Raw genomic sequence first — 12,376 nt, forward strand, 5'->3', positions numbered from 1 at the left:
TGTTTTGAAATCTTTTTTTAGGAATGTACGTTTTTTTTTATTAATGAAATATATTTGTTTTATATTTATTATTATTTAAATATTTTTGAATAACTAAATAATATATTAAAATCAATAAAAAAAAATGGACACTGAAATTGACTCTGAAATGGATATTGTGGACACCTCCACCTTACACATTATCAGTCAATTTCAGTGTCCAAAATGGAAGGCGAAATGGACACTGAGAAATGGACATGGACAACCTGTGCTCTAAGATAGTCGAGTATTCAAATTTAATTCAATTTTTTAATAAAAAAATAAAATAAAATTGGTAGGTGAGACTTAGTGGTGGTAGTTAACCGATCCAATATCTATTTTTATATCTATTTAATTTATAAATTCATGTTCATAGTTATATCTATTTTATATATTTCATTTATCTACAATTTATATTCATATTTATACTTAGATTTAAGAGCTCGTGCGATGCACGACAGCTCAAAAAATTAGTATCCTAATACGTTATTGTTGGTAAAGATTACGTGTGTTATACATATATTATTCAATTGACCATGTTTTGTTACAGTTGTAACATCTTCTATGCTATTCGGGAACATGTTCATCTTCAACAGTGAGTTAAATTGTTACTATACAAAGCTAAAAGTGAGTTATAGCTATTAGATCAACAAAGCACTTGATAACATGATGCAGAAATCAAATAAAAGTTGTAGCAGAAACAACCCATTTATTTGACCCACACATTGTTCTACAACATGCTGAACTTTAAACAAAAAATGCAATACGGGTGAAAGTGGCTAAATGAACACCACAGCTAGATGCAATAGTTGATGATGTATAAGAGAGCATTAGCTGAATACATGTAAATAATGCTTTGACTTTGTTTCACTTTTAACATAGAGTATGATTTGACTTGGTTTGACTTTATCAAAAATGTTCAAAAAGTTAGAGCAATATAAATTAACAGTTTTTTAAACTTTTAAAGCACCATTTTAAGTTGTCTGACTTTTAACACAAATTATACTTTGACTTGGTTTGATTGTATTAAAATGCTCAAAAATTTGAACAACACACATTAACAATTTAAACAACATTTATAAGCAACATTTTAACTTGTTTACTATGTTAACTATTAACAAAAAGTAGCAGACCAATAGCAGTACCAATTGTAGCAGTAGCTAAACATATTATAATTATAATTGTTGCTATAGTGCAAATATATTGTAGCAGTAGTGTAAGTAACTAGAGGGGGGTGAATAGTTACTTAGTCGATTTTTCAAAATTTTCTTTGCGTTTTGTTGAACTTGAACTTGATATAGTGTGATTTGAAATGTTTGTTCTCTAATAATACTAACAATATAAATATATGTAAAACTTGTAATCAAAAAGACGAGGAAAGAGAGAACAAACACAACGATTTATAGTGGTTCGGGAAGATGTTAACTAATCTTCCTTAATTCACTCCTCAATTCTATGAATTGAGATTTTTCTTCACTATGATACTCCAAACTCGGTGGAGTGTCCGGATACAACACTAGTACTTCGATAAGCCGCAACTCGTGAACTCTTACGTCCCTTTGAAGACTTCACAATCACCTATAGCTCTTACCACAAGATCCTAATGAACTATCCTAGTGAAAACACAACTATCCTCTAGATCCCTTTAAGAAGATAGTTTACAAGTAAACTTACAACTTTAAGCTTACAAGTGCTCTTGCTTGAATCACTTCAAAAGATTACAATTTAATTATAAGAATGAATCAGTAAGTATGAGAAAATATGAGTGCAAGAGGTGAGTCTTCAAATGCTTCAAGGCAGGGCCGGTCCCGAGAAATTGAATGCCCCGTGCGAGGCGGAAAAAAGGCCCTAATACCTTAACGAATAATATAAGTTGTTTAAAAAAACGACAATTAACGTCATATTAATAATAGATAAAGAATTTAGCATTAGAATTACATACCGTAATGGTTAACTAATGATTTTTGAAGCTCTCCTCGCATTCTTGGTAGCAAATTGTTTAATTATCTCTTCACAATTTATACTCTCTAAGATTTCATTTTCAATAGTCATCATCGCCAATCCACTCAATCTTTGTTGGGACATTGTGGATCGTAGGTAATTTTTCAATAATTTTAGCTTTGAAAAACTTCTTTCCGCAGATGCCACTGTAACCGGAATAGTCAATAATATTCTATATGCAATCCTTGCGTTTGGAAAATTTTCTTGAGCCTCATTAAGATGCATCAGAATATCAAAAGGATTCTTAAATTCACCAGCTCCTATTATGTCAAATGACTTCAACTCCATATAAAGTTCATGACCGTTGATATCCGATTTTCCTTCATACTTGAGTGCATTTTCCAAGTTGTCACAAGACGACTTTAGATCTTTACGTTCAATTCCCCTCAAGTTATAAGGAAATAAGAAGCCAAATAACTTATCATAGTTTTTAAATTGATCAAATCTTGTTTTAAGAGAAAGAATAGCTTTATCCACAATGTATAAGAAATAATTTACTCTAAAAGCCTCTTCAGGTGTAAATGAAACTTCCTGACTACTTGAACTCTCATCAAATCTTCTTTTCCTGTGAATCAAACGTTTTTGTGGAAATACCGGGTCAACATCCATTTTAACTGCAATCTCTTTAGCTTCATCAATAGCTTTTGAAAAACCGGTTTCTCTATAATCCTTGAAGTACTCAACCAACCTGTTTATTTCTTTGATAGCAATCTCGATATGCATATCTTTTGATTGTAGCTTTTTGCTCACAATGTTCACCTCGTTTAATACTTGATACCAAATAACAATGGATACTAAAAATTCAAATTCACCAAGTTCATTTTCTGCAATTGAATTGGCTTCACTAGCAATTGCAGCATCATTATCTTTTTCTCCAACTTCAAGTAAAGCTTCTCGTATGTTGACAAGTTGCATTTTAATAGCTTTAAGACACTCAACAAGACTTTCCCAACGAGTTTGAGACAATGGCTTAAGAGTCAAATCTGTAACAATAGCTTTAAAAATTTCCCACCGATTAATAGAATTATGAAAAATAGTGTATATACGTTGAATCTGTCCAAAAAAGTTCTTTCCTTTAACACAACTATTAGCCATATCACATAATGTAAGATTAAGTGAGTGACAACCACAAGGAGTGTAAAATGCTCTAGGATTCTCTTTTAAAAATCTCGTTTGCACTCCTTGATGTATTCCTTTCATGTTTGCACCATTGTCATATCCTTGACCACGCATATCATTTACATCAAGACCAATACACTTTAACTCCTCAAGTGTAACATCAAATAGACCTTTTCCCGTGGTGTCATTAACATTCAAAAACCCTAAAAAAGACTCCTCAACAACAACATAATTAGATGTGCACTTTACATACCTCACTATCATGCTCATTTGTTCTTGATTACTCGAATCGGGAGTACAATCAAGTATGATTGAGTAGTATTTTGCTTCCTTTACCTCCTTTATGATTTGTTTTTTAATCTCATTCCCTAACATAAGAATTAGCTCGTTTTGAATCTTGTGCCCAAGATAATGCACATAAACCTCATCATTTGTGATTCGTCGCACATGCTCTTTAATAATCGGGTCAAACTCTTCCAGCATTTCAATGAGACCCAAAAAATTTCCGTTACCTGTTTAATGCATTTAATAAATAATAAGTGAAAATGAAACGAAAACAATTTGGTGGTCGCGGAACAAAAACAATAATAATTATTATTACCTTTTTGGTACAACTTTTCTTTTGATCCACGGAAAGCTAAACTATGTTTAGCTAGAAATTTTACTACTGCAACAATTCTCAAAAGGACTTGCATCCAGTAATCTCTTTCTTTCTTCAATTGTGTGTATTGAATGTTATCAATTGTCTCGTTCAACTTCAATCTTTTACGCATATCACACCATTTGTTCATATTTTCAAGATGAACTGTTGTAATTTCATGTAATCTGAGACATTCATAAGCATGCAACCAATCATTATAACCTTCCCCGTCCAGACCACCATTCGGATGCCCTTTTCTAAAAATTTTACAACAGAAGCAAAATATTTTGTCTAACTCTTTTGAATATACTAGCCATGGTCGATCACACTTCTCCAAATTTGATAAAATTCTTGTATATAAAGCTGCAGAAAACCTTCTATTGTTGGTTTTCGGACCCGAAACTATTTTATTATCTCTTTTAGGACCATTCTTAACCAAAAGTTTAATCTCATCAGAACTAAGTCCTTCCCACCTTCTTGGGTCAAATATATCAACAAGATTATGTATCACATCTTCTTCACTAATATTTGTCTCGGCACGCTCTTCTTTTTCTGTCTCTTGTTCTTCAATATGCTCTTGCCCTTCCGTCTCTTCTAGATTTACTTGTACATGTTCTTTCTCTTCAAGATTTGGTTTATTTAAAAACTTATGTAGTGCACCAGCTTGAGACTTTTTCATTTTCTCATCTTCTTTTTTTCTTTTACGTTTTTCATGACCGGATAATTGTTTAGGAGCCATCCCTAATTCTATTTACCAATCAGTAACCATACAACAAAACTTGAGTCTTATTATAAAAATAGAACAACATATAATAATTCAAATCATTCATTAATTCAACATATAAATCAAAATTGAAAAGTTAGCCATATAAAAAAAACTGCTCTGTCAATTATACTAGTTTAATTCAATTCATATATTAATTCAATTCTTTGTTCGTATATCTCTCGAGACTCGAGTTATACTAGTTCTCTTGAATTCATTAAGTGAACATTAAATATTTAAATAATTAAATTGATAAGAGTGTATCAATAATCAATGTATCATAACAGTAAGGACTTAATTATTTTATTGATCGAAACTGACAAACATTAAATTGATTAATTGATTAATTGAATAATTGTAATAAACTCAAGTATACTTATCAAAAAGAATTGAGGTGATAAAACGTTCAATTAAAAAGAAGCTTACATTCAATTCTTTTCATTCAATTACTCCCAACTAAACATAAATTGATTAATTGAATAATTGATAATAGTATAATGTTTAGTTTATACTTACATACATACACATAACAGATCGATGAAGCAAAGTCCAAAAGAACCAATTGAAATTCGATGAAAGATGAAGCAAATTTCGAGCGACGTATCACGAATGACGTATGTCAGGTAGCTTATTCCGTATGATTGAAGTGAACCGTCTGATTTTTTTTTTTTTTTGCCCTAGTTCTATAATTCCTTTTGGGCCTTAAGTGTACAATGCCTAGTTCCAAAATAATTTTTGGGCCCTAATATTCATGGGCCCTGTGCAAATGTACACAATGTACATACTATTGGGCCGGGCCTACTTCAAGGCTTGGCTTTTATAGGAAAGAGAAATCTACCTGGAAGCTATACGGCTCGCTTGAAATGTCCCGTTCATATTGATTATAAACGTTCCATATTAATTGATTTCGTCACGAGGTTTTGACCTCTATATGAGACGTTTTTCAAAGACTGCATTCATTTTTTAAAACAACCATAACCTTTATTTTATCTATAAAGGTTTAAAAGCATTACGTAGATTATTAAATAATGATAATCTAAAATATACCGTTTACACACGACCATTACATAATGGTTTACAATAAGAATATATTACATCAAAAATAATTTTTTTGAATGCAGTTTTTACATAATATCATACAAGCATGGACTCCAAATCTTGTCCTTATTTTAGTTTGCAACAGCGGAAGCTCTTAATAATCACCTGAGAATAAACATGCTTAAAACGGCAACAAAAATGTTGGTGAGTTATAGGTTTAACCTATATATTATCAAATCATAATAATAGACCACAAGATTTCATATTTCAATATACATCCCATACATAGAGATAAAAATCATTCATATGGTGAACACCTGGTAACCGACATTAACAAGATGCATATAAGAATATCCCCTATCATTCCGGGAAATTCTTCGGACATGATAAAAACAACATCGAAGTACTAAAGCATCCGGTACTTTAGATGGGGTTCGTTAGGCCCAATAGATATATCTTTAGGATTCGCGTCAATTAGTAGATCGATTTACTAATTCTTAGGCTACCAAGCAAAAGGGGCATATTCGGCTTCGATCATTCACCCATATAATGTAGTTTCATTTACTTGTGTCTATTTCGTAAAATATTTATAAAACTGCATGTATTCTCATCCCAAAATATTAGTTTTTAAAAGTGGGACTATAACTCACTTTCACATATTTTTACTTCGTCGGGAAGTAAGACTTGGCCACTGGTCGATTCACGAACCTATAACAAATATGTACATATATATAAAAGTATGTTCAAACTATATTTACAACATTTTTTAATACGTTTTAATATTTGAAGTTTATTAAGTCAGCTGTCCTCGTTAGTAACCTACAACTAGTTGTTCACAATTAGATGTACAGAAATAAATCGATATATATTATCTTGAATCAATCCACGGCCCAGTGTATACACGTCTCAGGCTAGATCACAACTCAAAGTATATATATTTTTGGAATCAACCTCAACCCTGTATAGCTAACTCCAACATTACTGCATATAGAGTGTCTATGGTTGTTCCAAAAAATATATATACATGGGTCGATATGATATGTCAAAACATTTGCATACGTGTCTATGGTATCCCAAGATTACATAATATATTAGAATACATGTATAATACAATATAAGTTAGCTTGGATATGATTTGTATAGAATTGTTACAATATTTCCCGTAGCTACAACAATCAAAAAATATCCAATCTTGTTTTACCCATAACTTCTTCGTTTTAAATCCGTTTTGAGTGAATCAAATTGCTATGGTTTCATATTGAACTCTATTTTATGAATCTAAACAGAAAAAGTATAGGTTTATAGTCGGAAATATAAGTTACAAGTCGTTTTTGTAAGAGGTAGTCATTTCAGTCGAAAGAACGACGTCTTGATGACCATTTTGAAAAACATACTTCCACTTTGAGTTTAACTATGATTTTTGGATATAGTTTCATGTTCATAAAAAAATCATTTTCCCAGAAGAACAACTTTTAAATCAAAGTTTATCATAGTTTTTAATTATCAAACCCAAAACAGCCCGCGGTGTTACTACGACGGCGTATGTCCGGTTTTACGGTGTTTTTCGTGTTTCCAGGTTTTAAATCATTAAGTTAGCATATCATATAGATAGAGGACATGTGTTTAGTTGATTTTAAAAGTCAAGTTAGAAGGATTAACTTTTGTTTGCGAACAAGTTTAGAATTAACTAAACTATGTTCTAGTGATTTCAAGTTTAAACCTTCGAATAAGATAGCTTTATATGTATGAATCGAATGATGTTATGAACATCATTACTACCTAAAGTTTTGTGGATAAACCTACTGGAAAAGAGACAAATGGATCTAGCTTCAAAGGATCCTTGGATGGCTTGAAAGTTCTTGAAGCAGAATCATGACACGAAAACAAGTTCAAGTAAGATCATCACTTGAAATAAGATTGTTATAGTTATAGAAATTGAATCAAAGTTTGAATATAAGTATTACCTTGTATTACAAAGATATCTTACTGTAAATAAGAAAGATTTCTTGAGGTTGGATGATCACTTAACAAGATTGGAAGTAAGCTAGCAAACTTGGAAGTATTCTTGATTTTATGAAACAAGAACTTATAATATTTATGAAGAACACTTAGAACTTGAAGATAGAACTTGAGAGAGATCAATTAGATGAAGAAAATTGAAGAATGAAAGTGTTTGTAGGTGTTTTTAGTCGTTGGTATATGGATTAGATATAAAGGATGTGTTATTTTGTTTACATGTAAATAAGTCATGAATGATTGCTCATATTTTTGTAATTTTATGAGATATTTCATGCTAGTTGCCAAATAATGGTTCCCACATGTGTTAGGTGACTCACATGGGCTGCTAAGAGCTGATCATTGGAGTGTATATACCAATAGTACATACATCTAAAAGCTGTGTATTGTACGAGTACAAATACGGGTGCATACGAGTAGAATTGTTGATGAAACTGAACGAGGATGTAATTGTAAGCATTTTTGTTAAGTAGAAGTATTTTGATAAGTGTCTTGAAGTCTTTCAAAAGTGTATGAATAAATATTAAAACTTTACATGTATATACATTTTAACTGAGTCGTTAAGTCATCGTTAGTCGTTATATGTAAATGTTGTTTTGAAACCTTTAGGTTAACGATCTTCTTAAATGTTGTTAACCCAATGGTTATTATATCTAATGAGATGTTAAATTATTATATTATCATGATATGATGATATATTAATATATCTTAATATGATATATATATATATATATATATATATATATATATATATATATATATATATATATATATATATATATATATATATATATATATAATGTCGTTACAACGATAATCGTTACATATATGTCTCGTTTCGAAATCCTTAAGTTAGTAGTCTTGTTTTTACATAATTAGTTCATTGTTAATACACTTAATGACATGTTTACTTATCATTTATCATGATTAAACATAGTGTATCAATATCTTAATATGATTCATATGTATTTAGTAAGACGTTGTTATAACGATAATCGTTATATATAGTTTCGAGTTTCTTAATTCAATAAACTCAATTTTATGTATATAACTCATTGTTAAAATACCTAATGAGATACTTACTTATCATAATATCATGTTAACTATATATATATATATATATATATATATATATATGTCATCATATAGTTTTTACAAGTTTTAACATTCGTGAATCACCGGTCAACTTGGGTGGTCAATTGTCCATATAAAACCTATTTTAATTAATCAAGTCTTAACAAGTTTTATTGCTTAACATGTTGGAAACACTTAATCATGTAAATAACAATTTCATTTAATATATATAAACATGGAAAAGTTCGGGTCACTACAGTACCTACCCGTTAAATAAATTTCGTCCCGAAATTTTAAGCAGTTGGAGGTGTTGACGTATCTTCTGGAAATAAGTGCGGGTATTTCTTCTTCATCTGATCTTCTCATTCCCAGGTGAACTTGGGTCCTCTACGAGCATTCCATCGAACCTTAATAATTGGTATCTTGTTTTGTTTAAGTCTTTTAACCTCACGATCCATTATTTCGACGGGTTCTTTGATGAAATAAAGTTTTTCGTTGATTTGGATTTCGTCTAACGGAATAGTGAGATCTTCTTTAGCAAAACATTTCTTCAAATTCGAGACGTGGAAAGTGTTATGTACAGCCGCAAGTTGTTGTGGTAATTCAAGTAGGTAAGCAACTGGTCCGACACGATCAATAATCTTGAATGGTCCAATATACCTTGGATTTAATTTCTCCCGTTTACCAAATCGAACAACGCCTTTCCAAGGTGCAACTTTAAGCATGACTATCTCGCCAATTTCAAATTCTATATCTTTTCTTTTAATGTCGGCGTAGCTCTTTTGTCGACTTTGGGCGGTTTTCAACCGTTGTTGAATTTGGATAATCTTCTAAGTAGTTTCTTGTATTATCTCCAGACCAGTAATCTGTCTATCCCCCACTTCACTCCAACAAATCGGAGACCTGCACTTTCTACCATAAAGTGCTTCAAACGGCACCATTTCAATGCTTGAATGGTAGCTGTTGTTGTAGGAAAATTCTGCTAACGGTAGATGTCGATCCCAACTGTTTCCGAAATCAATAACACATGCTCGTAGCATGTCTTCAAGCATTTGTATCGTCCTTTCGCTCTACCCATCAGTTTGTGGATGATAGGCAGTACTCATGTCTAGACGAGTTCCTAATGCTTGCTGTAATGTCTGCCAGAATCTTGAAATAAATCTGCCATCCCTATCAGAGATAATAGAGATTGGTATTCCATGTCTGGAGATGACTTCCTTCAAATACAGTCGTGCTAACTTCTCCATCTTGTCATCTTCTCTTATTGGCAGGAAGTGTGCTGATTTGGTGAGACGATCAACTATTACCTAAATAGTATCAAAACCACTTGCAGTCCTTGGCAATTTAGTGATGAAATCCATGGTAATGTTTTCCCATTTCCATTCCAGGATTTCGGGTTGTTGAAGTAGACCTGATGGTTTCTGATGTTCAGCTTTGACCTTAGAACACGTCAAACATTCTCCTACGTATTTAGCAATATCAGCTTTCATACCTGGCCACCAAAAATGTTTCTTGAGATCTTTGTACATATTCCCCGTTCCAGGATGTATTGAGTAACTGGTTTTATGAGCTTCTCTAAGTACCATTTCTCTCATATCTCCAAAATTTGGTACCCAAATTCTTTCAGCCCTATACCGGGTTCCGTCTTTCCGAATATTAAGATGCTTCTCCGATCCTTTGGGTATTTCATCCCTTAAGTTTCCCTCTTTTAAAACTCTTTGTTGCGCCTCCTTTATTTAAGTAGTAAGGTTAGTGTGAATCATTATATTCATAGCTTTTACTCGAATAGGTTCTCTGTCCTTTCTGCTCAAGACGTCGGCTACCACAATTGCCTTTCCCGGGTGGTAACGAATCTCAAAGTCGTAATCATTCAACAATTCAATCCACCTACGCTGCCTCATATTCAGTTGTTTCTGATTAAATATGTGTTGAAGACTTTTGTGGTCGGTATATATAATACTTTTGACCCCATATAAGTAGTGCCTCCAAGTTTTTAATGCAAAAACAACCGCACCTAATTTCAAATCATGCGTCGTATAATTCTGCTCGTGAATCTTCAATTGTCTAGACGCATAAGCAATTACTTTCGTTCGTTGCATTAATACACAACCGAGACCTTGCTTTGAGGCATCACAATATATAACAAAATCATCATTCCCTTCAGGTAATGACAATATAGGTGCCGTAGTTAACTTTTTCTTCAACAATTGAAACGCTTTCTCTTGTTTATCTTTCCATTCAAATTTCTTCCATTTATGCATTAATGCAGTCAAGGGTTTTGCTATTCTGGAAAAGTCTTGGATGAACCTTCTGTAGTAACCAGCTAGTCCTAAAAACTGGCGTATGTGTTTCGGAGTTTTCGGGGTTTTCCACTTTTCAACGGTTTCAATCTTTGCTGGATCCACCTGAATACCTTCTTTGTTCACTATGTGTAACATCCTGCATTTTTCCGTTAAATTATTTTAACGCCCGTCTTTTTTTTTTAAAATAATACCTTTCGTTATTTAAATTCATAGTTTCCGTTGACTAACGTTCATAATAATTCCGTCATTTAATTATAACACCTCTCGTTAACTTGCGTTTTAAAAATATTCGATCGGTTAAATCCCGCACCCGCTTCTAAACTCGAGGGACTAAAATTGACACGGGGCAAACTAGTTGACTAGGTCAACTAGTCCACCCCAATCACCACCATTCAACCATCTCCCTCTCTCTCTCTCTTTCTCTCTAGCAAGAACACACCCAATTCCCAAATTCCTTCAATCATCATCTAAATTCGATCTAGGAGGCTTACAACAAAATAAATTACATATTCGTGATCCTCTCTTCATCCTCTTCATTTTGGTACCAACTTCATCTCGTTTGGGTAACATTTCTAAAACACTAGATTTCTTTAAATTTGTGTTCTTGACTTAAAAGTGTGTTAATTAGTGTCTATGGCTCATTGTGATGTCGTGTATGTAATTTGTATGCTCGATTTGTTGTTTTTGGTGTAACTAGCTTGAATATGAAAATTGCTTGCTTAATCTTTGATTTTGGATGATTAAATGTTGTTAATATGTTAAAGTGCAAGTATTAGATGTGTTCCTAGTGTCACTAGCTTCAATTTGATGTGTAGGTTGATTTGTAAAACTTCATAAACTTGATTAGTGATTTTGGTGATTTTGGATTAGGGTTTGATAAGCTTTATATGAACTTTTGGTGCATCAAATGCTATGAATTGTTGTTGATAAGTGTTTAGTTGCAATGTGTGTTTGATTACCTTCGAAACGGCATATCATACATGTAAATTGGTTGCCCGAATCATGAAATGCGTTTTTTAGAACTTGAAACTTTGATTATGAACGTTTAATGCGGTTTTGGGTTGTTGTAAGTGTTGAATTGCTTGATGAAATGTATCTAGGTGTTTTCCTCGTCAAATTACCTTTCCGATGATATAAGATACATGTTCTAATTGTTTACGGATCATAAAATGTGGTTATTTGGTTTTTGACTCGTGCATACTTGTGGAAAAACAGAAACAGACCTGCACAGATGGTGGCGCGGCGCGCCCCATCCCCGCGCGGCGCGCAAATGTGCCTGGTCAGATTCTGACCTCCTCGTCCCATTTCACGTGAAATGTTTGATGACCTACGGACCTCCGATTCACATGAAACTTGTTTTAATATACTTGTATATGAATAATTAGCATAGAAAATTTGTCCGGG

At 32.5% G+C, this 12,376-nt stretch overlaps 1 protein-coding gene across 1 annotated transcript; it reads right to left on the reverse strand.

Moving 5' to 3' along the window:
* Window positions 1–1,968: 1,968 nt before the first annotated feature.
* On the reverse strand, window positions 1,969–4,517 carry LOC139854466 (uncharacterized). The gene is made up of 2 exons (XM_071843769.1): window positions 3,740–4,517; window positions 1,969–3,650 (listed from the first exon to the last, which is right to left on the reverse strand). Exons 1-2 carry the CDS (start codon window positions 4,515–4,517, stop codon window positions 1,969–1,971), a joined length of 2,460 nt encoding a protein of 819 aa, XP_071699870.1.
* Between the last annotated feature and the right edge of the window lie 7,859 nt (window positions 4,518–12,376).

The sequence above is a fragment of the Rutidosis leptorrhynchoides genome, chromosome 6 (genome assembly GCF_046630445.1).
Source record: "Rutidosis leptorrhynchoides isolate AG116_Rl617_1_P2 chromosome 6, CSIRO_AGI_Rlap_v1, whole genome shotgun sequence".
Classification (NCBI taxonomy): Eukaryota; Viridiplantae; Streptophyta; class Magnoliopsida; order Asterales; family Asteraceae; genus Rutidosis; species Rutidosis leptorrhynchoides.